The sequence below is a fragment of the Eucalyptus grandis genome, chromosome 5 (assembly GCF_016545825.1).
Source record: "Eucalyptus grandis isolate ANBG69807.140 chromosome 5, ASM1654582v1, whole genome shotgun sequence".
Classification (NCBI taxonomy): domain Eukaryota; kingdom Viridiplantae; phylum Streptophyta; class Magnoliopsida; order Myrtales; family Myrtaceae; genus Eucalyptus; species Eucalyptus grandis.
Window position 1 is genome coordinate 6,906,633 of NC_052616.1, and position 27,180 is coordinate 6,933,812.

Sequence of the window (27,180 nt, forward strand, 5' to 3'; positions counted from 1 at the left end):
TCATGGGTGTGATAAATTTGTCAATGGTATACCAATTTAGAGCTTTTGATAGTTAAAAAATTAATTTGTAATAAATTTATCATGGATATACTAGTTTGGGATTTTTCAAGGTATTAAGCCAAAAGATAAAAAGAAAAGGTAAGGCCCATGCTAGGAGAGTATGAAAGATCTAAACATGAAATGGAGTCTAACATATGAGAGAATTTACACTTCAATGCAACATAATTGGAAAGAACTTACACTCAATGACGAGAGACTGGGACATATATTTTCATGTAGGAGGCACAAATAGTGAAGGGTTGGGGTGGAATTTAATTAACAATTGACGATGTGAAAGATAGATACCATTATGAAAATCGATTGAGATTCGAGAGTAAGGTGGATCATGGGTGGACCCATAATCAAGCAAATTCTCACAAAATATGATATATGATATTATGCTTGATTATGAGCACTTTGTCACCATAACTAAAAGCCCTAATATGAGTTTAAGTGATGTTCTTCTTTTTTGCCAAAGGAAACATGATTTCCCAATCTTCTCCAATCTGTCTGGATATGTTACTGTTTCAATCGATAATCTCTAGCCACTCATTCATGCCTATCTAACCTTGGAGCCATTTGACACTTGTGTGCAAGCTGTAATGTCAAGCAATTCCTAACACATCAGCCAGTACCCAAAAAATAATATATTCATATAAAACCTTGCATTAATAATTCATATATGATCTTTATTTAGCATGCGTAGTAACTCTTCGTGGGCTACCTTAATAAACTCTTGGCGTTCCAAAATAATAAAGGTACACCTAACTTGATCGACTAGTCACTTTCAAATTTGGCCCTTTTTTCCAAATTTAATAAAATATAGGCAATCATTCTGGCCATATTCTTCATATGTTCTCTCATATACTTCCAAAATAGTTTGTGCAGAAAATTTGGCCTTCGGTTGGGGGTAGAACGTGGTTGGTCCCATTTATTGATGACATCTCCCGGAATCAGCCGATGAATTATTTTCTTCGCTGGACTCCATGTTTTGTGGGGATGAATGTTGAAAATTCACGAACGTCTTTCCCTCCAAGCCGCTAGAAGATGCCGGTTCAATATATATTTCTCAAGTGTTGATTTGCACCCAGGTCAAAATCAGACGGAGTTTTATGAAGTAACAATGCAGCGAAGTCTAATCATGTCTTTGTCACCCGAATTTCTTGAGATGAAATGAATTGAAGTGTTGAAAGGAAGCCCTTCGGAATAAATTTTTTGATGAATGGAATATGACGGAAAGAAATCGAGCCCAATATGACATACTTGACAATGTCGGCTCGAATAGTCAACTTTCCTTTTAGACTAATTGTACAGAGTCATGTCATACAAAATGAACGTGTGGAGAATTCAATGATCATTTAAAAATTTAGGGTACAAAGTACAACAATGGGGCGATTTGAGGAATTTAGGTTTCCGAGCATAACAAAAACGAAGGAAACTAAAACAGGTTTAGGTTCGGTCGTTTATTGGCGAATCTCTTCTGCGAAATCAACCCTAGTTTAACTACCAATAGAAGGTTGCTATCAATATGAAAAGGAGCCGGCATGAATCTTTGAAAGAATCTTCAATTCCTACAAAGTAAGCCAAGAGTTCTCATTTTTAACAAATTTCAACGTAACTTTCAAGCTTTTTTCTGGATTTTTTTCCGATAAAGTCTAACGAGGGCTGATCGGTTTGGACACGGCACTGCGTTTGTGGTTAAGCACACGATTAGAAGAAAGAATGAGTCCCGAGTAGAGCCCCAAGTTTTTGGCCTGAATCTCTTCGGTTGAACAGCTTCTTCGCATACATGATTTGACCTTTTGCGAAAGCTTAGGAAGAGGAACAAAGTATAGACGGATGAATCTGCGGGACTCCAAGTTCAGCTTTTTTGGGCAACACAATGACCAAAAAAAGAGGAACTTCAATTATTGGCTTCCGATCTTTCCTTCTTTTCTTAGTCTTTGCTGATCAGAAACACCATGCGATTGTATTTTGGTCATATCGACCGGACCATGTTTCTGTCCGTTTTATTCGGATAATTTTCGGATAATAAAAGGGTAACAAAACTGAATCATCGAGAAGGTATGGGCCGCGACAGTCGAGTGCGATTCCCCAAGTCACTGTACATGACATGGATGCCTCTCCAACATCTATAATCCTTATACGAATACATACGTACGCAAACACCAGGGACGTTCTTTATATATGAGTAGCAAATACATGCTCCAAAGTACAAGGAGGCAACGAATTAAAAGCCTACCTCTTCCATCATTAGGGTAAGAAAACCCCTTCGGACAGATATTATGAAGTCGATCACGAAAAAATGACAATGAGACACAGATTTCTGAGTTATGGTCAAGCTCGTACCAGCTTTGGACAAATGACAGCTATTATAGCCAGTGTATGCTCAAACCTTCTTCATGTGGATGGATGTTTAATCGGTGTCTTTGAGGGCATCCTATGGATAATTCAGTTTCCACGTCCAGTCCCTGTCCTCGAGGAACTTCTGGATGCTCGGTCACAAATTTCAGCGGGCCTCGCACTTCGTTCTGGAACATAAAACTTCGATGGTAAGATCACGATTCATAACTTGAAGTTCCAAGCAGTGTCCATTAACTAAAAGAAATCTACGGAGACGCAAATCACCTTACTACGCAACTTTTTGTTTTCATCCAACAACTTCTTCTCCTGCAATGGACCAAAGAAAGATTTATCGCATAGGAATTAGAGATTGCAAGTCGATGAATCTAGCAAAACCAGCAGAAGCACATGCAATCACAAGTACATGCGCATGGATTTACAGTTTGATTACCTCCTGCTTTAGCAGCATAATTTGCTCCTTAAAGAGTAGATTCTGCATGAGCATGAGATCGACAAGTAATTGACTTTAGCATCGTGGCAATTCGTACATACTTCCCTTTCTTTTTTGGGGGAAATTGTAGAATCAAAGCTTAAGCGACACAGCTAGAGGGGCAGCTTGCGTATACCTTTCTTGCCCTAATTTTGGATAAGCTTCTCTCTAACAGGTTCTGTGTTGATTGTAGCTCCTCAATTGAACACGTATCTGAAAGTTCTCCTGAGAGCCGACTACACAAACATTCACACAAAAGTGCAATCAATACAATATTGGACTGATTAATAAAGATTTAAATATTTGCCAGAAACGTTACAAGGGAGATCGGTCTCGGACCTGTTGGAAACGTTGAGAAGTTCGATCATCTTTGCCATGTCTAGAGAGTTTCCCTTCATATTCTGCATCAAAAAGACAGACACACTTAGCTCCGTTCAACTTGAATGATGTCTCGAGTTTGTTCTCTCTTTGTTGTTCAAATTCTTGAGTGAGAGAAATGAATGCTTTGAAGGTCACTGATTGCTGGACAACTATGCAAGAACATTATTCATAAGCAAATAGCACGATTGCTATTGTATCCTCTCATAACGGTGAACAGATTATGTGGTTGTCTATAATTAGAATTGCTTTCAACAAGCTAATGCCAAATATGTGTCCCAGAGAGATTTCTCATCCAAAATTAATTGCAAGTTTGAGAAGAGATGTCCACATTCAGAGATGACTCATACAATCCGCTCCATTGATGCACAGAAATGACTCGTCTAACTTGTGAGAGTGGGCACGATGTTTTTCCCTGTCTTAGGTGATCTTTCTTTTCCCTGCTAACCTTTTTATGAAAATTAGAGACTCAAAAATCTGAGGATAATATGTAATCATTGTAGTCACGGCAATAATTAATTAGAATATGATTAATCCCGACAAGGGCACTGTTTAGTTCCCCTAGCTAGCTGTGGACTCTTAAATGCAACTTCAAGACATCTTGATCAAAGATGGTTAACATGCTAGCTGTAGAATCTATCAATTTTTATGCATGAGATGACGAGGAAGGGATGCTAAGAACATGATCAGTATCAAAAGGTAAACCTGCAAATCGATTTCGGTAGTTTTCTCGCTGCACCCCGGGTCCTTTGTTTTCCTTTGATATCGTTCTATTATGCTGCTCATGCTGAAAATTACCACTGCCATATCAGCATTTATATGACTTGCATGTGTCCTAGTGGAAATGACCAGAGCCATACCAGGCCAAATGCTTACTGAAACATATCGAGATGACAATTAACGATACGCACAAATACACTGATACATATTTACCCTTTGACCTGCTATCAAAGTAAGAATTCCTTTCCAAGAATATATGTATGGACGTGTTGCTTCATACATCTTGCTTGGATGCTCAGCTGAAGTTCTTTGAACTGACAAGCTCAGTGGTGAATCAACTAGAGAGATATGATTGATGATCTAATCAACAGATGAGCAAAAGAAAATTGAAGGACGAGTTTTTTCAGCAATTCATAAATTTTAGCACAACCTAACCCCGGAAAAGGGGAACTCAATGACTGGCAAAGAATTAGTTTGATGAAACGAACTGACATCTTATTCTGCTGTCATGCTAAAAATTAAGTGCGTACCCGTTACTCTAAAAGTTTTAAATGATTAGGGAGCGGCAATTTACAGTGTATATACATATATTTATCTTAAGAGCACTTTTTCTACTAATTCAGCCATCCTTATTATTAACGCATAGCACAGCCAGGTTGACTTGAAAACTGGGATTTCTCTTCTCTTAATCTTCATTACTACTAAATCACCGTAATAATTTAAGTTTGAATAAAGAGTGCAAGTGGTCATTTATAGAGAGACAAATTCTATGTAATCTCGGCTCCCGTTAATTAATGGAAACCACCCAAGAATTAGGTCACAAAGATCCATTTTTTTCGGCTGCTATGGTAATTGATGCATGGGCATCGAGATGAAACACGGAGAGTTCATCAGGTCCATTCTTAAATGAATGTCTTCAGCTAGTTTGGTCACCAAAGACATAAGAGCCTCTAGAACAGTACACTCAGTTTTTTTTATCAAAGATAGGATTTCTATCTTCTTTGAAGAAACATACACAGGTAACTAATAATATTTCAAAATTTGGGAGTCTTGAAGTATTTGGCATCATGTATTAGCAATTATATATCTCAGGGCTTAACAAGAACTTGGCCGAAATATAAGTGTTTTTCATCGTCAATCTTACTATATACATCACGTTAAAGCATCCCACAATGATTACTTAGGATTTTATATTCATATACTGTCCTTCCACCTATTAATTTAAACTTTTGGATTGGACTTTCTAATATGGTATAGGAGTTGAGTTCCACCCCAAATTTATTTACTGTGGGAGGCTCCCTATCTCTCAAGTTACTTGTCTATGAGGTTTCAATGAGCCTTATATTAATTCAGTGTGTCTTCACCTATTAGTATAAGTTTTTTAGTTGAACATTCGAACACAAGATAAGCAATGAGATGATAGATCACAACTTCAAGTAATCTTTAATAGATCACCAAGGTACAATATATAGGATTGTTCTTCGTATTACCAATCATACGGTAAAAATGATCTCTTTCCTCCTGGTTATTAATTTATCACTAAAGGACATTACACCCTTATTGTTAGAAACAAGCCTTTTTTTTACCTTTCTTTTCAACAACTTAAACTGGCAGGTAATATGTGAACACCGAATAAATTCTATATATTATATCTTATTTCTTATCGTGGGTATATCGATCTTTGGACGTGAAACGCATGATGCGTATTTAACTTCGCCAAACCTACAACCACTGCAAGCTAGGAAAATAGGCACAAAATCATGAATAACAGATACGATAAAGCTGAGATGAAATGTCAGGATTCAATCCTGTACTGCAAATTGTTACATCGATCTATCTCCTCAAAAATGTAAGCTCCAATGAAGTGGACCAAAAGCACATGTCTAAAATATTTCTTCACCGGTTCATCATATTATATATCCCTTGTAGTAAGTGTATAAATGTGAGAGGAAGAGAAGAACGAGTGCCTTTGCTTTAAGGAGAGAATAATATCATTTTAACTAGGAGTGCATTGCACGGTATAGATTTTCTGTTTTAAGTACTGGGACTGGGAAATCCTAACTGTTGCTCTTAGTAGCAGATTAGTTTTCCAAAAAAGATTAGATTCTTTTCATGCAAACGTTGTCCCCATCTGCTTCACTTAACACTTTCAAGAAAATGCATAAACTATCTATGTGAATGACAGATATTGAGTCCAATGAGCCGCCGAGATCATACAAACAATCCTAACAAATAATAAACTTAGTGGCCATAAACCCAAACTTTCAGAAGATATAGCTCTTAAACAAATCAAGAACTAAGGAAGGCAGATTTGAGGTGATAAACTCCTCTCACAGTGCATACAATATTGAGAAAGAGATACACCATCTTCCTCTACCATAGATGATTTCAGTATGAGAATTCTTGGCAAGATTAAGCTTATCTTTGTCAGCGAGTCTTTCCAAGACAACACCAACGAACGTTGGTTCCCATGGTGGTCAGTGTAACCAAAATGTATTTGATGGTAAACATTAGATGAAAAGAAAAAAAAAATGATGTCATCTAAGCCACGCCCACCATTTTGTGGGTAGGTTACACAATGCGGTGGATGGGGCAATTCGCGTGCATCCATTAGGATGAGTCAAGTCACGAGGCATGCATAGCCGTCTTATGAAAAAATAAAATAACTAGTTCACAAATTGATTAACCAGTACCTGCAGTAGGAAGTTTTTATTTCATGTGAGCTCCTATATGTGCAACTCGAAAATGAGTATATATATGTATAAAGATCTTATTTCCAAGTTGACAATGAAGAAGTAATTCTTTTGCTACAAAAATTCATACTTTTTGAGATAAAGGAAATGTCCGACAAGTTAAACTATACTCATATAGATCAAAGTTATGTTGATACGAAGTATGGTTTAGAAAATGTTGAGCATAACATGACCAACTTGTTTATACACTACCTTTATGAGGAATTACGTTTGACCCAACAGTGAGAAATCTTTTACACGTGCCATCTTGCAAAGAGAACTTTCGCCTTTCATATAGTTATATATTTAGTTACATAAAATGAAAATTTAGGCCAATATGGTGTTGACAGTAAATACCATCTGCAAATATAATTTTTTCATCCATGTGCAAATAAATGTCTGTTTTCTATATTTCGTACTCCAAGTAGTACGGCGGAGATTATGCAGATCTCAGCCAGGGCCAGAAGATACGGAAATAAATTTGACTATATACTAATTGCCGTACAAGACTGTAACCACAGAAGATAAAGATCTGATTATAGGGCCGAAAAAAGAAAAAAGATGAGATGATAGTTACCTGCCATTTTATATAAAGTCGTAGGCTACTTAGAAACATTATTATTAATGACAGCGTCATCTGTACTAAAAATTAAAATGAATAGAAAGGCACTAATTCCTACCAGAAAACTTGATAAGAATTATAGGGTTTTCATTCCTTTCGTTTCGCTTTTTCGCAGCCAATCTAGTCATGACCGAAGACGGCAAATCAAGAAACAGCTAGTAATTATAGCAACGACAGTAATTTGGTTCACTAACTGAAGTACCTTGAGGTAGAGAACTCATAAAGTTTTCCAGTAGGAGAGAAAATGATGGCGGCGACTTCAGCATCGCAAAGAACCGAGAGCTCGAAGGCCTTCTTGAGCAGCCCGTTCCGACGCTTCGAGAAGGTCACTTGCCTGCTCGTCTTGTTCTCTATCCTCCTCATCTGAGTCTTCCCCCTCACCATTTTTTTGGTTTTCACGCACTTGAGAAATGAGGCGAAAGGAGCAGCTCAAGAAAGTCCAAGAAACGATTCTGCGATGCCAAGAAAATGGGGAGTTGAGAAATGGTGTATCGAGAGACAGCTTCCTTGAGGAGGCTACCGGATCTGCAAGACCCGGATTAGGTTTTCCAGAAATAGCAAAAGGAGGGACGGGAATCTGAACCGGATGAAACCAAGTCAAGAAGAAAGAAAAGTGCTTGTTGGTTGAAGGGGAAAGAAATCAGATATCTCCTTTTCTAAATTATCTATTATTTATCCCAAGTGAGAAAAATTCAGGGACCCAAGAAAAGATAAATCCAAGAACCCTAGCCTTCTCATGGCTAACCCTAGGAAACATTCTTTGAATGCTTAAATTAATGGGGTGGATGAATAGAGAACGACAGAAATCAAAAATACCTTTCTTGTTTTGGTAAAGATCCTGGAGAAGAGACACAGGCGCCTCTCAAAACAAGGGCAGAAAAAAAAATATATAATTAGGGGGAATAAAAAACTCCGAACGAATGGGTACATGGAAAATCCGATACCGCCTCGTGACGAGGCGACACGTGGTGCTAGGGGGGAGTGGGCCCTTGTCCTTCCTCCCCACATCTAGTTTTTGATAACAATGCTAAACTCAACGCCATGTTGACCTAAGAATATCACGCGTGAGATTGCAGGATTGTCCGACGCTTTAGTTCGCTTTTGAACTAAAAAAATACAATAAAAAATTGTCCATCATTCATCACTGTATTACATGACCCACAAATCCAATCACGTTTTACAAATTAATTGATTTTCCCAATTGTTCATGTCGTTACACATGAAATAATGTTTAAGGGTTCGTTTGTTTATAAGAAGACCGATGTTCGAGAATTATTTTCTGATTTTCCGATATTTGGATGGCGAAAAACTAATCCATGCATGAAAAACGTTTGCTATAGGCTGAAAATGATAATATTAAATAAGAGAAAAACAACTCCCCTTTTTAGCAATAAGAGTAGTTATTTCTTTTTTCCTAAATCACCAAATAAAAGAAAACTTGAATACAATATGCCTTGATTTATATAAAACATAGAAATATTAAGCAGAAGGTCATCAAAATTATGTGAAAAATGACAATCTCTCGTAATTTTTCATTAGTAACATGACTGTTTATTACATGCTCAATAACTCATTCATTTACGAAAATCTCGTGATGGAATTAAAGGCCATGTCTTGTCGTTATCATCCCACCAAAGATACCTCTCCCAGGAGAGAGCGAGGAGACAGAATAGAAAGCATTTGATGCGCTAGATAGAAGCCTGTCGGATAATAATTTTTCCCCCGTGCTGCTGAGGTGGATAGAACCAGTAACGAGCCACCACATCGCCGAATTTAGATCATCGACCAATGAGAATGTGCTGTGCGCTTCGAGACGCTCCGGGTGGGCGCACCACTCCAATCTAATATCTCTCAACTAGTTTAGCGGCGCAATTGTGGAGTCCATCTACAGTGTCCACTAATTTGTGCGTGATTGAATTATTCGTACTTGACTTCAATTGATTAGGTATAGTTAGGTATGGGATAATAATATAATAGCCCAAATTAGTCAAACTTGAGATTGACTTGATTAAGCTTTTGACGAGCTTAAAGTTGACTTGACTTGATTCGTTTCTGATGTCAAATCTGATTTATCATTGAGTGAAACTAGTATATAGGGATGTAACTATAGTAGATGGAAATCTGCCTATTTGATTAGTGTTGAGTGTGTCTTAATTCTTCTTCTTCTTCTTTTTTATGGGCCTAGGCCAACATTAGGGCTTGGAGACAATATAATTTTTTTTTTCAAGTTATTAGGTTATAAAAATTGAAACAGAAAAATCTTAATTTCTCATAGCCACCTTTTGCAATCCTTGAAATTCTATAGGGATTTTGCTTCTCCTTTTGTGGTTTTTCCCGCAAGGGTTTCCACGTAAATATAGTGTTCTTTTATTCTTTTCAGTTTTAATTTCGTTTTAATTTCCGTATCTGCCATAACAAACTGGTATTATAGCCTTAGGGTTTTTCTTGATCTTCTTGTTATAGTTTCAAGTTCAACAACGAGATTTGATATTGAGGAGATTGAGGGAAGTAGCGATTTCAACCTATGGCAAGTTTGTATATTGGCTATTCTTACACAACAGGGTTTGAATAAAACTCTACTTGGAAAAGGAAAGAAATCAAAAAACACGTTAGATAAAACATGAAAAGAATTGGATGAAAGAGCCATATCTACTATTCAATTGTGCCTCATGAATGAAGTTCCGCATGAGGCACTAGACTAGAAAATAGCTGCATGTTGATGGAATAGATTGGAGAGTATTTTATTTTTATTTTTTTGATAAAATCCCTCACCAATTGGTTGAGGCTCAAGCAATAACTCTTTACTCTTCGTGTGGCTGAAGTTGCTTCTCTTAAATTTCATATTTCTAAATTCAATGTTATTATCTATTGAATTAAGAACTATTAATGTTAAGGTCGAAGATGAGGATCAAGCTCTCTCATTGTTAGGTTCACTACCTTCCTCTTATAAGAATTTTAGAAAAACCATGTTTGTTAGTAGAAAAACTATTACTATTGAAGATGTCAAGACTAGTCTTCTAAATAGGGAAAAACAAGATACATAATTGACTTTTGAATGCAGTAATGATTATGGGGTTGATTTAGTTGCTAGAGGAAGGTTTGTTAAGAGAAGTGATGATGGCAAGTCTAGATTAAAATCAAAGCATAGGGGTTTGATTTACAACTATTGTAAATTTAAGAGGTATATCAAGAAAAATTGTTTGAAACTGAAAGCAAAGCAAAATCAAGGGAACGCAAATCGACAGACTAATCAAAACTACCAGATTAGGCAGAATCAAGGAAAGGAAAACCCCACTCAAGTTGTTACTACTGAAAAAGAAAACGAAAATTAGTTATTGGTTGCAAAAGATAAAAACAAATCCAGTGATAGCTAGATTCTTAATTCAGGTTATTCGTACCACATGTGTCTTAATCATGATTGGCTCTCCACGTACAAAGTAATGTCAAACACGTTTCCAATTTGAAGAAAAACATCATCGCTTTGGGTACACTTGATGCTAACAATTGTAAGTTTAGAGTTGAAGGTGGAGTTACGAAGATTATGAAAGGTTCACTTCTATTGATGAAAGGATTGAAAACTGGCACCTTGTAGCAACTGCAAAGCACTACAGTTACCGGTTAAGTTGATGTCTCATCCGCTATGACTGAAAAGACAACTCTAAAATATGGCACATGAGATTAGGCCATATAAGTATTAGAGAGACGGAGGAGCTAAGTAAATAAGGTCTTCCATGTGGTCAGAAAATTGGAAAACTATATATCTGTGAGCATTGTGTCTTTGAAAAATAGAAAAGGATTGATTTCAAGATAGGAATTCACACGACAAAGTGCACTTTGGATTATATTTACTCTGATCTTTAGGGGCCTAAGAAAGTTCCTTCGAAAGGCCTTACTTCGAGATATTTACTCACTTTCATTGATGATTTTTCAATAAAGGTTTGAGTTTATCTCCTAAAACAAAAAAGTGATGTTTTTGTTACATTTAAACAATGGAAAACATTAATTAAGAAGCAAACTGGTAAGAAGACTAAGCGATTGAGAATAGATAATGGACTGGAATTTTGTGGAGGTAAGTTTAATGAGTTTTGCAAAGTTAAAGGTATTATGAGACATCATACTACAGTGAATACACCATAACAAAATAGCATTGCAAACGCAAAAACAAAATCTTATTAGAAAGGACTGGGTGCCTATTGTCTAATGCCAGTTTAGGTAAGGAGTTTTGGGTTGAAGCAGTCAATACAACTGCTTGGTTGATAAATCATTCCGCTTGCATTTCTATTGAGTACAAGACACCCGAGGAGGTATGCTCAAGTAAACCTACTGATTATTCTTCTCTTTAAGTATTCAAATGTCCAGCATATGCACATGTTAGCGAAGGCAAATTAGAGCTTAGAGCAAAAAAATGCATCTTTTTTGGTTATGCTTCTGGTATAAAAAATTATAGACTTTGGTGTGCTAATTCAACTAAGATTATTATCAATTGAGATATTACTTTTGATGACTCTACTATGCTTCATCCTAAGAAAAAATCATCCATTTTTTGTGATGAAAAGCCAAAGTGTTGTAGATAAAGTAGAGCTTGAAGTAATTTCTTCACAACCAATTCATTCATCTACTAATAATATTGAGTTCGAAGAACCTGAGAAGGAATAGTATTCTATTGCAGAGATAGACCAAGAAGGACAATGAAGCTTCCATAGAAATATGGGTTCTTAGATTTTGTTGATTATGCTCTTTCAATTGTAGAGTCAATAGAGTATGGTGAGCCTAAAACCTACAAAAAAGCATTCTCTTCAAAAGGTTCGACAAAGTAATTAGTTGCTATGAATGAACAGATGTAATCTTTTGAAAAGAATCAAATTTGGGAGCTTGTCAAGCCACCAAAAGAATAGAATATTTGGGTTATAAATGGGTTTTCAAAAGAAAGGAAGGTAATTTTGGAATTGAAGAAATCAAGTTCAAAGCTCATCTAGTTGCTAAAGGCTATAGTCAGATTGAGGGAATTGATTTTAATGATGTGTTCTCACCTATTGTTAAACATAGCTCATTCGGATTTTTCTTGCATTAGTTGCTATGCAAGATTTAGAGTTAGAACAACTCAATGTAAAAACAACTTTCTTGCATGGTGAACCTAAAGACAAAATTTATATAGGTCAACCAAAGGATTTTCAGTTTGAAGGTAAAAAATATCATGTTTGTCTATTAAAAAAGTCTATAGGGCTTAATGCAATCGCCTAGATGGTGGTATAAAAAGTTTGATTCATTTATGGTAAAAATTGACTATTGTAAGAGAAAATATGGTAGCTATGTATATTTGCCCAAACTTCCTAGTGGCTCTTTTATTTATCTGTTATTATATGTTGATTGTGGCAAAAGATAAATCCAATATACATAATTTGAAGGCATACTTGAGCACTAAATTTAAGACAAAAGATTTAAGTGTAACAAAGAAAATCCTAAGCATGGAAATTTGACGAGATCGAAAAGGGTTAAAATTATATTTCTCCTAGAAAGATGACAAACCAGTAAATACTCCTCTTACTGCTCATTTTTTTATTATTATCAACTAATAAAAATGTCTATAAACAGATGATGACATAAAATATATGTCCCATGTTCCATGTTCCAGTGTTGTTGGTAGCCTTATATATAACATGGTTTGTACTTGACCCGATATTTCACATGCTATTAGTGTATCATGCCCAAGCAAAGTTTATTGGCAATTTGTGAAGTGGATTTTGAAATATTTGAAGGATACTTATGATTTTGGTTTAGAGTTTTGGAAAACTAGTGACATTTGGATAGGATATATTGATTGGGTACATCTTTACTATTGGAGGTTATGCAATCAATTAGAAAGCTACTTTGCAACATACAGTTCCTTTGTTTACTACAAAAGCAAAGTATATGCCTACTATAGAGGCAATTAGAGAGGCTATATGGTTAAGAGGCTTATTTGAAGAACTTATTGTGGATCATGGTGTGGTTATTATCCATTGTGATGCTCAAAGTGCTATTCATCTTACTATAGATCAAATGTACCATGAGATAACAAAGCACATTAATATATGGTATCATTTTATTCGAGACATTCTTGTTGATAGCTATATTAAGGTCTTGAAAATTGGTACAGAAAACAATCCAGTTGATATGTTGACAAAGCTTTTACCTATAGCCAAATACAATCATTGCTTGGATTTGGTTAATGTTTGATGCAACTAAGTTTTATTCTAATGGGAGGAGAAGATTGTACTTATGTAGAATCAAGCCAAGGTGGAGATTTGTTGTAAATGTCTTAAATCTTTTCTTCTTCTTCTTTTTAATGGGCTTGAGCCAACGTTAGGGCTTGGGAACAATATAAATATTATTTTTCTCAAGTTATGAGGTTAAAAATTTGAGACAAAAAAAGTCTTAGTTTTTCACAACCACCTTTTGTAATACTTAAAATTCTATAGTGGATTTTGTTTCTCCTCCCCCCATGATTTTTCCGACAAGGGTTTCTATGTAATCCGGTATTCTTTTATTCTTCTCAGTTTTAATTTCCTTTTAATTTCTGCATCTGCCATAACAATTAAGTTGACGAGTTACTCAACTCAAAGAATCGAGCACCACTCAAATAATCTTAGTCGAGATCAAATAGCTCATTAGAAGCTTCCTTTGTGTAGTTGTAGGTATGAGCTTATCTCTCGAGCATTAGATCCTCTAGAACATGATATGTGTACTCGTTTTCCTTCTTTTTTTACTTTGATGTGAAGCGTTGTCATAATAAACGAGGTGTTCTTAGCACTCAAAAGAGGCACATGATTTGCTTCTCTATCTTACACTTCTCTAGGTCTTATTGGATGCGCGGCATGAATTGATTAACATATCTAAAAGGTTTTGTCTCATGATTACCAAGCGATATGAGTTTCAAAGATTTCACTTCAATTCTCTAGTTCTTTTCGAAATTCAAAGACAACCGTAGTTAGCCGGCTACCTCAAAGAAGTACTAGCAGAACATCCCACGATCAGGCCCGTCCACTTAAACCTAAAAGCACAAAGCAAATTTCGACATCTTGCTTACTACACTTATTAAGCTGCAATTTGCATTCCTTACATTATAAAATATTTTCACCGCCACCCCGCCCCCTACCTTCATAGCAGAGAGTTCCATTGGCCGTTACTTCATCATTTCAATGCCACAAAAGTACAAAATAGAAAGAAAAAAGAAAACACTCCACAGGAGTAGTTAAACAAAAATAGTACTTTGGCACACTCCTTAACAGAACCCAGACCTTAATTACAGTTTAAATCGCAATGCATAATTTTAGTTTAAATCACAATGCGTTTGGCCTGTCGAATGAAGCACTAACGTCAACTGCATAACGAGTTAAAGATCGCATCCACATGCCAATATTAGGATAGAAACAAGGTAATCCTCAGGAGTCAAAAGGACAATAATTAGTTGTCTGCGCAAAGTTCTGCTCCGAGGATCCCACATGAAACTAGACGTCAGCGATTGTGAACATCTCATTTTCTTCCCTTCTTTTCTTTAAAAAAAAATAACAAACAATTCTAAAATTTAATTCAATACATAAGATCATTCCTAATTTTTAATTTGTGATAATCCTAACTATTGATCCAACATTCAGTATAGTCCTTCAATTTTTTTTTTTTAATATAATTTAAAAACTACATTAGACATTTATCAATAATTTATGGACTACATTGAACATTTACTTGGATAAATTAAATATTAAAGAAGACATTACACATTGAGTCTAAGTTTATGAACCACATTACACAAATTAAAAGTTCGAAAACGAGATCGCACACTGAATCGAAGTTTATTTATACTATTATCTCTTTCTTTTTTGGCCAACCAATTCAGGAAAACTTCCGGTTGAAAGGAGGGCCAGTGCGGTCACTGTGGCGCAAGGGGACCATCAACAACTTGGAATAAAGAATAAAAAAGAGAGGACGAGAAGAAAAGGAACTCTGGGAAACCAGTGAGTGCCCGACAAAAGCATTGAAATTAAGCTTATAAAACATACTGTTCCTAAGCACCTGTCTTCATCTGTGACCCCATGCATAGTCTTTTTGGTAAACCTCTTCTCCCATTCCGCAATAGTCCCCATCACTATGAATCAGTAGCTACTCCGCCATCACCTCAGATTAATTGTGGACATTGTTGGAACATGCTCAATCCCTTTCACATGCCGATTGAAATGTCGACTCCACTCATATTGTGGCATCCACTATACGTGTGAATAAACAGTATCCTCTTCTAGTTCATACAACTAGCAGATAGCATGCGGATATAGAACATTCCGGTATCTGGGTGAAAAGGAGTATTTGGAACCTGTGTTAGGTAAACATAAGCAGAGTCTCTGAGCTGCAGCAGACCTACATTTGGATGATGATTATCGTAGTAAAGGTTAGATTTCTTTACAGTGAAACTTCAAGGTAGTAATTTAAGCAGGCTCTCTAACCAATCAAAATAAGTGATCCAAGCAAAGAAAGGGTGGGCATCACAGATTTTCGTATTCGTCTGATATTTGTCAGCATATCTCAGACAAACAGAAGAAGATAAAATACATACCTTCTACTGAAACTACTTTACCCTAAACTAGGGGTAAAAGGGCGGCATCAGCGCCTAAGTTGACAAACTATAATGAGTGTCAAGAGTTGTATCTAACTGTTCTCTGGGCATATATACAATTCAGATTTCTTCAAGGCAAAAGGAAAATTGAGTTTCATTACCAGGATTATGTTCGGCAGAAAAATACAAGCAACTCGGAGGGATCTAATAGCTTTGCATCTGGAAATTTAATCTCCACTCTGCAGCGAAGCGCACATGCACCCCATCAATCATTAAGAGGAAAAAACAGAGTGAAAGCAACACATGATGTGAAACTGACACCGTTAATCGCTCTTCTATACGAAAAGAAGATTGCATGACAGACAAAATAGTCGCATAGAAAAGCTAACCTGGTCAGGAGTGAGGTTAAGCAGTGGAGTTCCATTTGGTCTGCCAGCTCTGATCTGTTTTAAAAATCTATGTTGATATTTCAATGACAGGTCATCTTCGCAGGTTCAAGATTCAGCTCTATAAGACAGATTGACCAAGTTAACAATGTGCAAAAATCCAATCACTAAGGTATTCATTTGTTGGTTTTTGGATATGCAACATGACCAGAGTTGTTGGGGACGAGGCCGCATGCCTGATGTAACCAGCTACATTTAGGTGATTAGGCATAGAAATAGAAACGACAACTCACTTGTAAATTATATCGTACTTGTTCTCTTGTTGACATATCAATAAGCATAATTGAATCTCAGAATTGAAGAACCTCCCACTGCCGGCATCTATGCAAGGGAAAACGAAGGAAAATGAACTCAACAGAGTAAAAGAGAAGGGAATATCTTGATTGATTTGAAACTAAGATAAACAACCTATGCTAAACAAGAAGTATTTTAACTCAAGAAGATATATATAGAAAATTGATCAAAAACTCTAATGAGAGCGCACAACTGGTTAATCTTATGCCATGTAGAAATGGTGAGATAGTTGCCACTTATCCAAAATCTTGAAAAATCTTCATAAGGGAGTTCTTTTATTTTCATAACTAATAGTAGCACTGAATTGAAACCAGATTTTACCACCCATCAAATGCAAAATTACATACTACTGCCTGCTGACAGAAATGTGAGTGCACAAGACAATTGCATCAAGTCAGAAAAGTCAAGACTGCACCTCAACATTTTAAAGTCGTGCAAGTTTAGCACTCCAACTTGGTGATTCTTTCCTCGATGAAGAAATCTCGGAGATATCACTCCCACATGACTTAGCTTGAGTACATACGTAAGACAATGACTGCAGCCATGAAACTAATGTGGGTTTGCGGGTAAGATCATCAGACTCTGCAACCTGTGCATACAAGTCATTGAGCACCATGCTCTGGCCATCTTTCGGTAACTGGACTATCAGCTGTGCCAACAACTTCATCAAGTCTGGCAATACCTGAATCATCATATCACAAGTTTAACACATCAAAGGAGATATACTATCTCAATCGCAGAAGTCATTTCTCCAACAAAATGAGTTTCTTATTAAGCTCTGCACCCATGTACTAAGTTACTTTGCCCCAATGTATTCTTGTCCCTCAGTTATCACTCTGATGGAAGCAACTTCCTATCAGATGATAAAACTAGAGAAAAATGTGGTTCAAAAGTGGTACGCGCACCCAGGCAAATAATCATTTAATATATAGTTTGGCTAAGAATGATTGTACTGCATGGCATAACAAACAAGTAAGAGAGCTCACTTGAATATCAACGAGTGACAAAAGGCGCAGAAGCAGCTCCAGCAGATTTTTGCAAGGTTCTGACTCTCCTTGCCATTTCATGGACATATGACCATCATGAACAAACTCTACATTGCATAGCTTATTTGCCTTTTCAGCAATACTGTGTATGCAGTAGAAAATAGCTGGACTACCAGCAGGAAGATGTCTAACAATGGCTGCCACTCCAGATGCCAAACCCTCAAAAGGAGTGATGGCAGGAAATGCCTGCAACAGAGAAATTACAACAATGAGAACTAACTTTTGATGAAGGAAAAAAAGATTGATTTTTCATGCAAAGCCATATCAGTAGATACCTCTAAAGACCTCTGCATGTAGTAGAACACAAGCTGCTCCTTTAATGACGCTCTTTGATCCTCAAAAGAATCTTTACCAGAAGATACAAATGCAGCAAACAAAGAGTGTGCAGCTTGAGCTACTTTTACATTTGGGTGTCCCATATATCTATCGAAGCTTCATTAAGGATGCTAAGACACACAACTCAGATATCATTAGGAAAAAAGACCCTTGGTTAAGGATACAGGAACATAGTTGGAGCCACAGATTTCCTAAAGACTGCACTTGGTAACTGTTCGATGCAGGTTGGAATAACCCGTAGGTAAAACAATATGCGAGCAGTCTGCACGTCATCTGTGGACCAACAGTACTCTGATCCTGACAAAGGAATAAATGCAGAACAAATCCGGAAGTTTATCAAATACAATAATCCACATATAACTTTCAGAAATACTATTGCTAGGCACTAAGCGCACTGATAAGTAGAACAGAAGATAATTCTTACCTTGGCCAACTGTGAGATCAGCATAAGAAGGAATTGACTCTACAAATGTTACACATGCAGACTCATTTTCCTGAACACTAGGAAGGACTGCCCTAACAGTATCCAGATACTCAGCCAACCTAATATGCCGAAAATACTCTAAACAAGAAAATGCAATTAATATCTGCACCGACACCTCCATCCGAGTTTCCTTGCTATGTTTGGGAGTTAACTTTTGCTTTGTAACTGCCAATGCATACATGACAACCATTAGAAAAGCAGATTCGGCAATTTTTTCCAAGTCACCAAGTAAATTATTCTCTCTGCCCTGAAACACTAGAACGAGTTGCCGATGACCCACATACAAATCACAACAGTAACGCCAGAAGAGATTCTCCACAAGAGCTTTGTTTTGTTCATCCGCAGAAGCATAAAGATTGCAGAAAATGCCAGTCACAGCTCCTCCTTCTTTAAATAGAACACTTTCCACATGTTCTCTAACCTCACTGTGCCTTATTCCAGCTGAACCGCTAGGAGAATTATCAAGTATCTTGGCATATAAACGCCTCAAGGGAAAAATTTCATTCATCAATGCAGAAGCAAGGCATATAAGAAAGGGGGCTCTTGAAGATAACGAGCCACTCCGAGCAACTGATAAGGCTAAACACTGTAAAAGGAGTCTATCCGCAGGATAGTCAATAAAATTCCCAGGATCTCCCATTCTGGAAATCAATGCACTGGCGAGATATTCCATCTTGTCTTCTGCACTACTTCTCAATCCAAGAATCTCCAACCCTGCACCACGAGATGCAAGTCTATTGGAAGCTCTTAATACTCCACCAGCAGCCATTGAAAGAGCATAAGGAACATACTTCTCCTCTGAATTTTCCAAAGCAATCTGCGAAAACAACCTAATCTTTTCGAAAGAACGAGAATTGATATATCCAGAGATCACCCATTCAATCAAATGCAGAATCATAAGTCCACTTGGAATATTAATCTCAGGTCCATCTTCACCCCCCCAAACTCCCAACAAAAAGCTCACAAATTTATCGTAATGAACATTGACAGGACAAGATAAAGCATATCCAATTCCCGCAAGGACATTCGCTATGACTCCTTCATACAACCTCATCAATGCACCACCATGTTCCAACAGCCTGCAAATGGACTCCAAGCATAGAACTTTCGAGGCATCGGATGCGGCAGGCACGACAGAGAATGCACCCAGAACAAGAACACCCTCGGCGAACACCAAACGGCCCCAGTCCGAATCAAACCTCGCCGAAACAACAATTCCGCACACAACCTCCACGGCAGAATCAATAAGCACGGGATTGGGCCTGAAGGACTTCCTTACCCAAAAATAGAGGAGCCTGAGAAACATGGGATGCGACTCCTGAGGGAGAGAGACGTTCGGAGAAGAGAGGGTCGAGATCAAAAGCTTGGCTTGAGGGTCCGCGACATAAAGGGAAGCCTCAGAGTTGAGGAGCGTCTTCAGGGATTGGAGGTGGTGGGGTTGGAAAGATTGGTGCTGAAGACAGTCTCTGAGCTCGGCCCAGGCTTGAATTATTGCTCGAGCGGACGACGATGAAGTAGGACCGTTGCCGGCGCTGTTGACACCGCCGCCGCCGCCGCCGCTGTTGCTTCTCAACCAGTCTTCAAGAAAGAGGGTATTCGCTTGTTTCGCCATAGCCAGCTACTGGGTATGAACTAGCTCCGAAATTCTTCAACTTACAGCCAAATTGCGGAATCAAGCAGGCACAAAGACGTCCCGACGAGCTCGAACTTCCCCCCCCGGAAGCATTCAACGCTCGAGGAGTCCTAAAATTTCATGCTTTTTCACCGAGATTTTATGTATTGACTTCTGGTCTTGTATATTGCGTGGGAAGCTGTGCAACAAGGATATGGCCGCGAGAGAGAGAGAGAGAGAGAGAGAGAGGGATTGGTAGCTTAAAAGGTTAAAAGGGTGAAAGACGAAAATTAGGAAAAGAACCGTTCTTGAAGAGGATTATTAATTTCTTATTACCCTGAAGGAAGACATTTTGCCCACCAAGTGCCATGAAAAGGAAGTCATCAGAAATTGATTTCTTACATTGTAATTGCAGATTTATACTCCAGATTTAATAATTCGAATTTCAATTTTACTTTCTCTCCCTCAAAATTTGATCACCCGTGTGCCAAAAATATGTTGTTTGACTTGCCAAAACATTGCCGAAAGAGGAGGAAGAACAGAAAGAAGAGGATTATTCATTTTTTTATTACTGTGAAAGAAAACATTTTGCCCACCAAATGCCATGAAAAGAAAGTTATTGGAAATTGGTTTCTTATAATGCAATTGTGAATTTATACTCCGGATTTAATAATTCAAATTTCGATTTTACTTTCTTGAAATTTGGTCGCTCTTACGCTAAAGATGCGTCTGTTTAACTTGTCAAACGGTGCCAAAAGAAAAGGGGTTGGACAAAAAGAACATGGCTCGTTAGGCTCTTGCTGGTACATGAGCTCTCTCTATTAGACCAGGCCTAGTGTGAGATCGACGACATTGCTAGCTCCTACTGAATTTCGCCGTGGTTGGAATTGACGGAATTGGCGACTGTGCTGGAGGCAAAACGGATAGTCATGCAAAGACAGATAGGATTACGTATATCTGAAGTGAAATTAGCTTATAAGACGGCTTTTCTAACTGAAAATCTTCGTGATGTAATACTGAATGACTGAAATTCAACCAACTGCAGCGAGGCCATTCTTCATCTGTGTTCCCAAATGAATAAATCAATAGATGAACTATTGGCAGATTTTTGCAGTGAAAAAGATAGGCCTTACCAATCGGGGTTGGCAAAAAAGATCTTTTTTCTAAGCTGTTGCTGTCTTTCTTATGCTCTCTCTCAAATCAGTGCACCAAAGTATTTCCTGCTGCGTCAGGGCTTACTCTTGCTCTTCTCTTTACATTCGTTAATTGAATTTGCACACTTAAAGAGCACCCAGATGGTCTACTTGAGGATTGGGGACAATTATCAGGTAATATCAAATCGACGAATGTATATGATGCAAAAGTTATCATACCGTCTATTTCTCTCTTCTTCACAAATTTTGCCACATTAGAGAATGAAGAAACTTAACCTGTTTGAAGATCCTAGGCCTGTGCTCCAACATTGAAGCTTCAGCAGATATGACCTTTGCCTTTTGGTGGTTCTCCAGAACTTGGGTACTCAGCCAGCATGTCTCAGTCTGCTAAATGATCAGTGAAGTTCGCACCATCGACAATTGGGGATTCACAAACTTTCTTGTGCTTTTTTTTTTTAACCTTTTTTGTATGAAACGAAAGAGATTTCATTACCCAGAACTCCAGCTGCTGTTCATTGCAAACTGAAGCCCATCTTTGAAACATTGCACTCGGGTCATCTCATGTAGTTATCAATCAGGGAAACTGAACTGCTAATATCATTGATAATATGATCTCCATGTCTTTTTTCTCTTCTTGGGCCAAAACTCTTAACTTGTCATCTAGAGGATTAGATCTGCTCTGTATATCTTATGTTTTTTGATGCAGCTTGTCCAGCCCAAAGGGAAGAAAGCCCCATTGCAACCGCTGCTAATGACTAGGGTACGGTCAAAATGAAGTTGTTAACTCAGATGACCACGCTTGCCATCTATAAAATAGGTGTATTATAGCAAAATCTCCTATATGCCTCATAGGAAAAGAAAAGGATAAAGGCGGGGTACTTAAGCTGCATAATGGTCCTGAAGTCCCTAGACAAGCCCTGTGAAATCTGGCTTGCAATACACTTTCTGGGTTGAGGTAAGATAGCCTCTCCGGGTCATAACAATTGCTAATACTAAAAACAATGTATGTTTCCAGCTCTGTCTATCTCCTGAAGTTAGCAGAAGATAGTCAATTAGAGATTATCAAGAAACGGAGGCAGACGAATTGGAAGGCACTGGTCATCTAGGGAACAATAAATCCTATGCACAACAAGAATTCCATTCTTCTCAATGTAGGAACTGACAAGCTCTAGGCTCCTGTGGACATATCGCGCATCTCTAAGTTTCTTCTTGCTCAATCAGCTTCTAAAACTAGGAAAGGTTTTCGTCCATTGCTGCATAAGACTTGTTTCTCTCAGGATTTAAAGCCTCTGCTGTGCATAGCTTCCTTCTTCCTACAGTTGTTGCAAGGGATAAAGATGAATTTTCTCTTATCATCTTCTCGAGTAGAAATTTTGATAATGTTCTACCAGAGCTTCAGCAATGGATATGCTAGAGATTAATGCTCATACCTAATACTTTTTCTTTTAACCCTAAGTTCGAATTGGAACGACTAATTTTTTTATCGTTTTCCATGCCCTGACATCTCAGGCAATTCCGGATCAGAAACTGAGCAGTTCTTGGATGGTACCTCATGCTCTTCTTCTGGTTAATCAGAACCTATAATCCGTTCTCTGAATACTGGAAGTGCTTTTCATAGCAGCCTGATAATGATAGTACCCTCCTGTTTCTTCTAGCTTTCCTAGTTCTAACAATGTCCTCTAAACTCTCTCAATATAATCTAATTAGGAAAAAACAGATGAACAACTAGTTTTTTGGCACCTCCAAAGTTGAAGTTTGTGAAGATGAGGTGTGAAGCATAATATGGGGGATAATTAATTGTATGGAAATAGAAGTGACAGACACACAGAGAAACACACGAGCAAAATTGTTAATTCTTGTTGTCTGTCAACTTCTGGTCCCTTCCAACACCCTGGAACACAAATTTTAGTGCGCCTTTTTTCCGTTTTCGTGCAAGATAAAACAATTTTGAAAAGTAAATGCTCCGTCATTCCAGTATAAAATGGGAAACCTTTGGAACATCAAATGAAAAGAAGAATGGATAAAGGAAGACCAATTAGAATCATTTACAAAAAGTAAACTGCACTAAGAGTACCGTAAGAGGTACACCACGGATAGAAATCATATAACCAGCCAAGAACCAATCTTTTTCACAAGTCATGCTGTAGAAAATGCAAATTAAGAATGAAAGCAGCTAACTAGAGTTAAATATCGTGCAAAAAGTATAACCCAGCTTCATTAATGCTTCATTATGCAACTTGCTGTCTCCTGAGAAAGATCGCTTGGAGCTGATATCACTGAGATGCAGTAAGTAGGCAAAATATTCCACTTTCATTTTATAACAAATGATAAGGCTTTCTTGCAAATTAAAAGCATCCATGACAGTGAAGCATATCCGAAAGTGTCTGTTCCATTTTAGAAACCAACTCAAACGATGCAAGTAACTGCTACTATTGGTAGTTCTCGGGCTTTTCAGATTTTCCTTACACTGATCACAGAGAAGTTATTGCAGGGCTATGTCCAATAGACTCAATCACTTTCGGACGGGAAAGCATGCTGAACCTGCATTGGGCAGCCGCATGAACCGACTCAGAGAACACAAGTTCTCTTAATTGTAATTGTCTATACCTCAATATGGAATTGCATGCTCAACATAGAGTTCGTCATGCCAATTTACAAGGGTCGATGAAAAACTCCAGTCCCCTACCAGTTCTCCATGATTAATTCTTCACAAGAAAGAATGAGGAGCTTAAATTGTTCAAATTTTGTCACAGTACAGCACACAATGAAACATGGAAGGTTACCTGCTTGAAGCTCTCAACGTGATTACTTAAAATAATCCTTCCTAGAGAATTAGGTCAGCCGCCAGAGTCATTTTGGCTCTCCTGTAGCTCTGTAACTACAACTTGGGAGTGTCAGCCAATTCCTACATAATCAGTGAGGCTCTTGCACGAAGATTGCCAACATTCCTCTTCTATGGCAATAACTTGGGATGATTGTTAATATTATCCTTCAAGTTTTCTCTGCACCCGCTCTTTTCTCGACCAACCCACGAAGGAAACGTACATGCAGAAAGATAATTTTTATAGGGACCTTTTTAAGGCATTTATTTAAGGAATTAAAACTTGAGATTCCCAAAATTTTATATATGAAAGTACTAAGTGGTTCCTACAATAATGGACAAGCACTGTCTTGAGTTTTGATAACATACTTTTAGTTGCTAATGGTTTTATGGGCTAAGTGATAGATAAAGTTATCTTAAATAATCGTATAATTACTGTCCTTGATCAATTTGCCTTTTTTAATAGCCAGCAAAATGCACTTATATTTAGGCAATCACGTACCCCTTAATCACAAGATGGCTTCGTTCTCATTTTCTCTGTCTTCGGCGATCTTCGCAACCTTGTATTTCCTTCTCTCAGTGAACACCCAACTTGCAGCACACAAAATCCACCGCAATCACCTCCATTTTGGAACATCAGTAACTGTAAGGAAGGACCTCTGCTTCACTAGCTTCCATCCTAGATTAAACCCAAGGAGTACGCACGACATTAAGCTCCTGGGGAGTGCAACAATATCCAATGACAATGGTATTATCCAAATTCCTGACCCATCACGGGCTGCTAATCGTAGTTGTCTAGCAGGTAGAGCCGTTTATAGCTGTCCTATTCGTATGTTTGAACCTGTAACCAAGACCATAGCTTCCTTCAATACCACTTTCTCCTTTCAGTTCACAGCCACCATGTTTACATCCAATGCTACTGATGAGTCATCCTCAAGCCGTGATCAAGAAGGGAGCGGCTTAGCATTTGTCCTGGCTCCTGAGTTCACTGTAGGGAGAGCCGGACACAGGCTTGGCTTGCGTAATGACACATGCGACCACTGCAAGATTTTCGCAATCAAATTCAATAACGGCCATGACACGGAGTTTGGCGATCCTAACGATGATCACGTCGGAATCAACCTTGGAAGCATTGTTTCCATGAAAACAGCCATTCTATCAGAAACCACAGTTTCCCTCCATGGTGGTTCTGTTCATCGGGCATGGATCAATTACGACGGTAGTCGGAAATGGATCGATGTTTATCTGGGAGCTGACAATGATCGCACGCCAAACCAAACCATATTATCATCGCCTCTGGATCTATCCTGTTTTCTCAACAAATTTATGTTTGTTGGGTTCTCGGCCTCCACAGCCAAATCGACACAAATCCAGAGTGTCCTATCATGGAACTTCTCTTCCACAATTGAAGCCTTTCTTCAAGTCCCCAGTGAAAGAATTTGCGAAACAAACCTCTTCCACCAAGTTGCCAAGTACTCTAAAGTCCCTCGCTCAAGGGAACCAAGCAGCTTTCTGATTTTTGTCGCTGTGGTTGGGCTATGCACACTAGCTCTTGTAGTCCTCTATTGCAACCCCCACAAAAGCTCACCTTATAGTTTCCCCGACATCAAGCAGAGGCCAACACCACCTAGCAAGCCTCACTCCTTTACGATCCATGAAATTTACAGAGCTACACACAAATTCAGCAAATCAGAAGTGCTAAGTAGCAACCCGGGAGGTGTTCTATATAGAGGAACTCTTCCCAATGGCCATCATATTGCAGTTAAGCGGTTCTCACAGCACTTGGAGAGTCAGACAATTTTGTCGAGCATGCACGCCCGAATAATGAAAAGAATCAATGGCTTGAACCAATTTTGCCATCCTAACCTGGCTCCTATCAAAGGGTGGTGTTACAACAGTAAGGAGATGATCGTCGTCTATGATTATTTCCAGAATGGGAGCCTCGACAAATGGCTTTTAGGACTCGGCATCCTTCCATGGACTCGTAGGTTCAATCTCATTGCAGATGTCGCGAAAGCATTAAGTTTTCTCCATTCTAAGGACACCATTCATGGAAATTTGAGGACGAGCAGTGTGTTTCTCGACATTAGCTGTGCAGCCATTTTGGCAGATTATGCATTAGTTACTGTCGCAGCGAAGTCAAACAGAGGCGAGAATGTGTTCATTGGCAAGAGAAAAGATGTGTTTGGATTCGGTATGATGGTATTAGAGATTGTTGCTGGGAAGAGAAGTTCGAGTGTGGGCGAGAAAGAGGACACGGGAATTCTAGAATTTGCGTGGAGCATGCATGAGACAGGAGAGAAGAAAAGAGTCCTGGACGAGCGGATGGGATCAGGCGGAGCCATAGAACAAGCTCTTCGTGCCTTGGACATTGGTCTGGTTTGTACTTTGAAGGAAGAGAACGGGGGGGTCTCCATGGAAGACGTGGTGCAACTTCTGAGTACGAGAGCAATTCCCAAGTTGCCCCAGAAGAAACCAGCTCAATTTTCGCAATCTCTCTGTATAATATGATATCACTTGAAGTATGCACGTACAATGTAGGAGGCATGTTAGTATTTGAGAAACACTTATGTAAAAATAGAAGCATAGGATTGACAGCTTGTTGTGATCAATGTCACGAATCCGAGTAGTAGAATGGTGTCTAAGGAGGCGTTTTCGGATTGGTGTCGAAAAATGCCCTCGTTCACTGCAAAATCTATGATTCAGGTTAATGCAAAGAGATGGTCATGAAGGGTCAATCTGACATGTAGTGACTTTCCCGTGGGAACGAGTTTTCCCAATGGAGATAGAAGACTAAAGAGACAATCAATCTGTCTCTGCTCCACATTCTATGAAGAGCAATATAAGATAACGAACTATCAAAGCCTTAAAAAAAAAAAAAAAAAAAAAAAAAACAGAGCAAATGCTGCATTATTGTGAGTGAAAATGACATTCATCAAGTGAGCACACTTGATTTTCAGCCAATGACATGTTTGTGACACTTGGTCACCAAGGGTATTTAGAAAATTAGAAGATGCAATTCTCACCGCAAAAGATAGGTTCACTGATGAAAACATCTGTGGTGGTCCATTATGTACTT

The 27,180-nt window shown here is 38.1% G+C and overlaps 3 protein-coding genes across 8 annotated transcripts; 1 reads left to right on the top strand and 2 right to left on the bottom strand.

Annotated features, from left to right (window-relative positions):
• Positions 1-2,193: 2,193 nt before the first annotated feature.
• On the bottom strand, positions 2,194-8,296 carry LOC104443757 (MADS-box protein SOC1). 3 transcript variants are annotated; one of them, XM_010057276.3, is made up of 8 exons: positions 8,141-8,296; positions 7,527-7,776; positions 3,956-4,037; positions 3,212-3,273; positions 3,009-3,108; positions 2,834-2,875; positions 2,668-2,709; positions 2,194-2,570 (listed from the first exon to the last, which is right to left on the bottom strand). In XM_010057276.3, the coding sequence occupies exons 2-8, from the start codon at positions 7,706-7,708 to the stop codon at positions 2,412-2,414; spliced, it is 669 nt and encodes a 222-aa protein (XP_010055578.2). In that variant the 5' UTR covers positions 7,709-7,776; positions 8,141-8,296; the 3' UTR covers positions 2,194-2,411. The 3 variants fall into 3 exon arrangements, with proteins under 3 accessions (XP_010055578.2, XP_010055579.2, XP_039169157.1); XM_010057277.3 differs by lacking the exon at positions 8,141-8,296 and having other exon boundaries at positions 3,956-4,125; positions 7,527-8,116; XM_039313223.1 differs by lacking the exon at positions 8,141-8,296 and having other exon boundaries at positions 7,527-8,114.
• A 6,745-nt stretch (positions 8,297-15,041) lies between these two features.
• LOC104443758 lies at positions 15,042-20,383 on the bottom strand. 4 transcript variants are annotated; one of them, XM_010057286.3, is made up of 9 exons: positions 18,455-20,382; positions 18,195-18,327; positions 17,970-18,117; positions 17,635-17,880; positions 17,064-17,330; positions 16,606-16,675; positions 16,298-16,415; positions 16,070-16,147; positions 15,042-15,712 (listed from the first exon to the last, which is right to left on the bottom strand). In XM_010057286.3, exons 1-5 carry the CDS (start codon positions 20,124-20,126, stop codon positions 17,073-17,075), a joined length of 2,457 nt encoding a protein of 818 aa, XP_010055588.2. In that variant the 5' UTR covers positions 20,127-20,382; the 3' UTR covers positions 15,042-15,712; positions 16,070-16,147; positions 16,298-16,415; positions 16,606-16,675; positions 17,064-17,072. The 4 variants fall into 4 exon arrangements, with proteins under 4 accessions (XP_010055588.2, XP_010055586.2, XP_018729971.2 ...); XM_010057284.3 differs by having other exon boundaries at positions 16,298-16,530; XM_018874426.2 differs by having other exon boundaries at positions 16,588-16,675.
• Positions 20,384-24,617: 4,234 nt separating this feature from the next.
• LOC104445993 (L-type lectin-domain containing receptor kinase VIII.2) lies at positions 24,618-26,612 on the top strand. The gene has a single exon (XM_010059911.2). The coding sequence runs from the start codon at positions 24,618-24,620 to the stop codon at positions 26,610-26,612; it is 1,995 nt and encodes a 664-aa protein (XP_010058213.2).
• Positions 26,613-27,180: the final 568 nt, after the last annotated feature.

Excerpts from the sequence above, each read along its gene's own strand:
- LOC104443757 (XM_010057276.3), bottom strand. The coding sequence starts at position 7,708 with ATGGTGAGGGGGAAGACTCAGATGAGGAGGATAGAGAACAAGACGAGC. Across the intron at positions 3,274-3,955 it reads CTACCGAAATCGATTTGCAG|AATATGAAGGGAAACTCTCT; the intron begins GTTTACCTTTTG and ends TTTTTGATGCAG. Across the intron at positions 2,876-3,008 it reads CCAAAATTAGGGCAAGAAAG|AATCTACTCTTTAAGGAGCA; the intron begins GTATACGCAAGC and ends ATGCTCATGCAG.
- LOC104443758 (XM_010057287.3), bottom strand. The coding sequence starts at position 20,126 with ATGGCGAAACAAGCGAATACCCTCTTTCTTGAAGACTGGTTGAGAAGC. Across the intron at positions 17,881-17,969 it reads ACATGCAGAGGTCTTTAGAG|GCATTTCCTGCCATCACTCC; the intron begins GTATCTACTGAT and ends TCTCTGTTGCAG. Across the intron at positions 17,331-17,634 it reads TGTCACTCGTTGATATTCAA|GTATTGCCAGACTTGATGAA; the intron begins GTGAGCTCTCTT and ends ATGATGATTCAG.
- LOC104445993 (XM_010059911.2), top strand. The coding sequence starts at position 24,618 with ATGGCTTCGTTCTCATTTTCTCTGTCTTCGGCGATCTTCGCAACCTTG.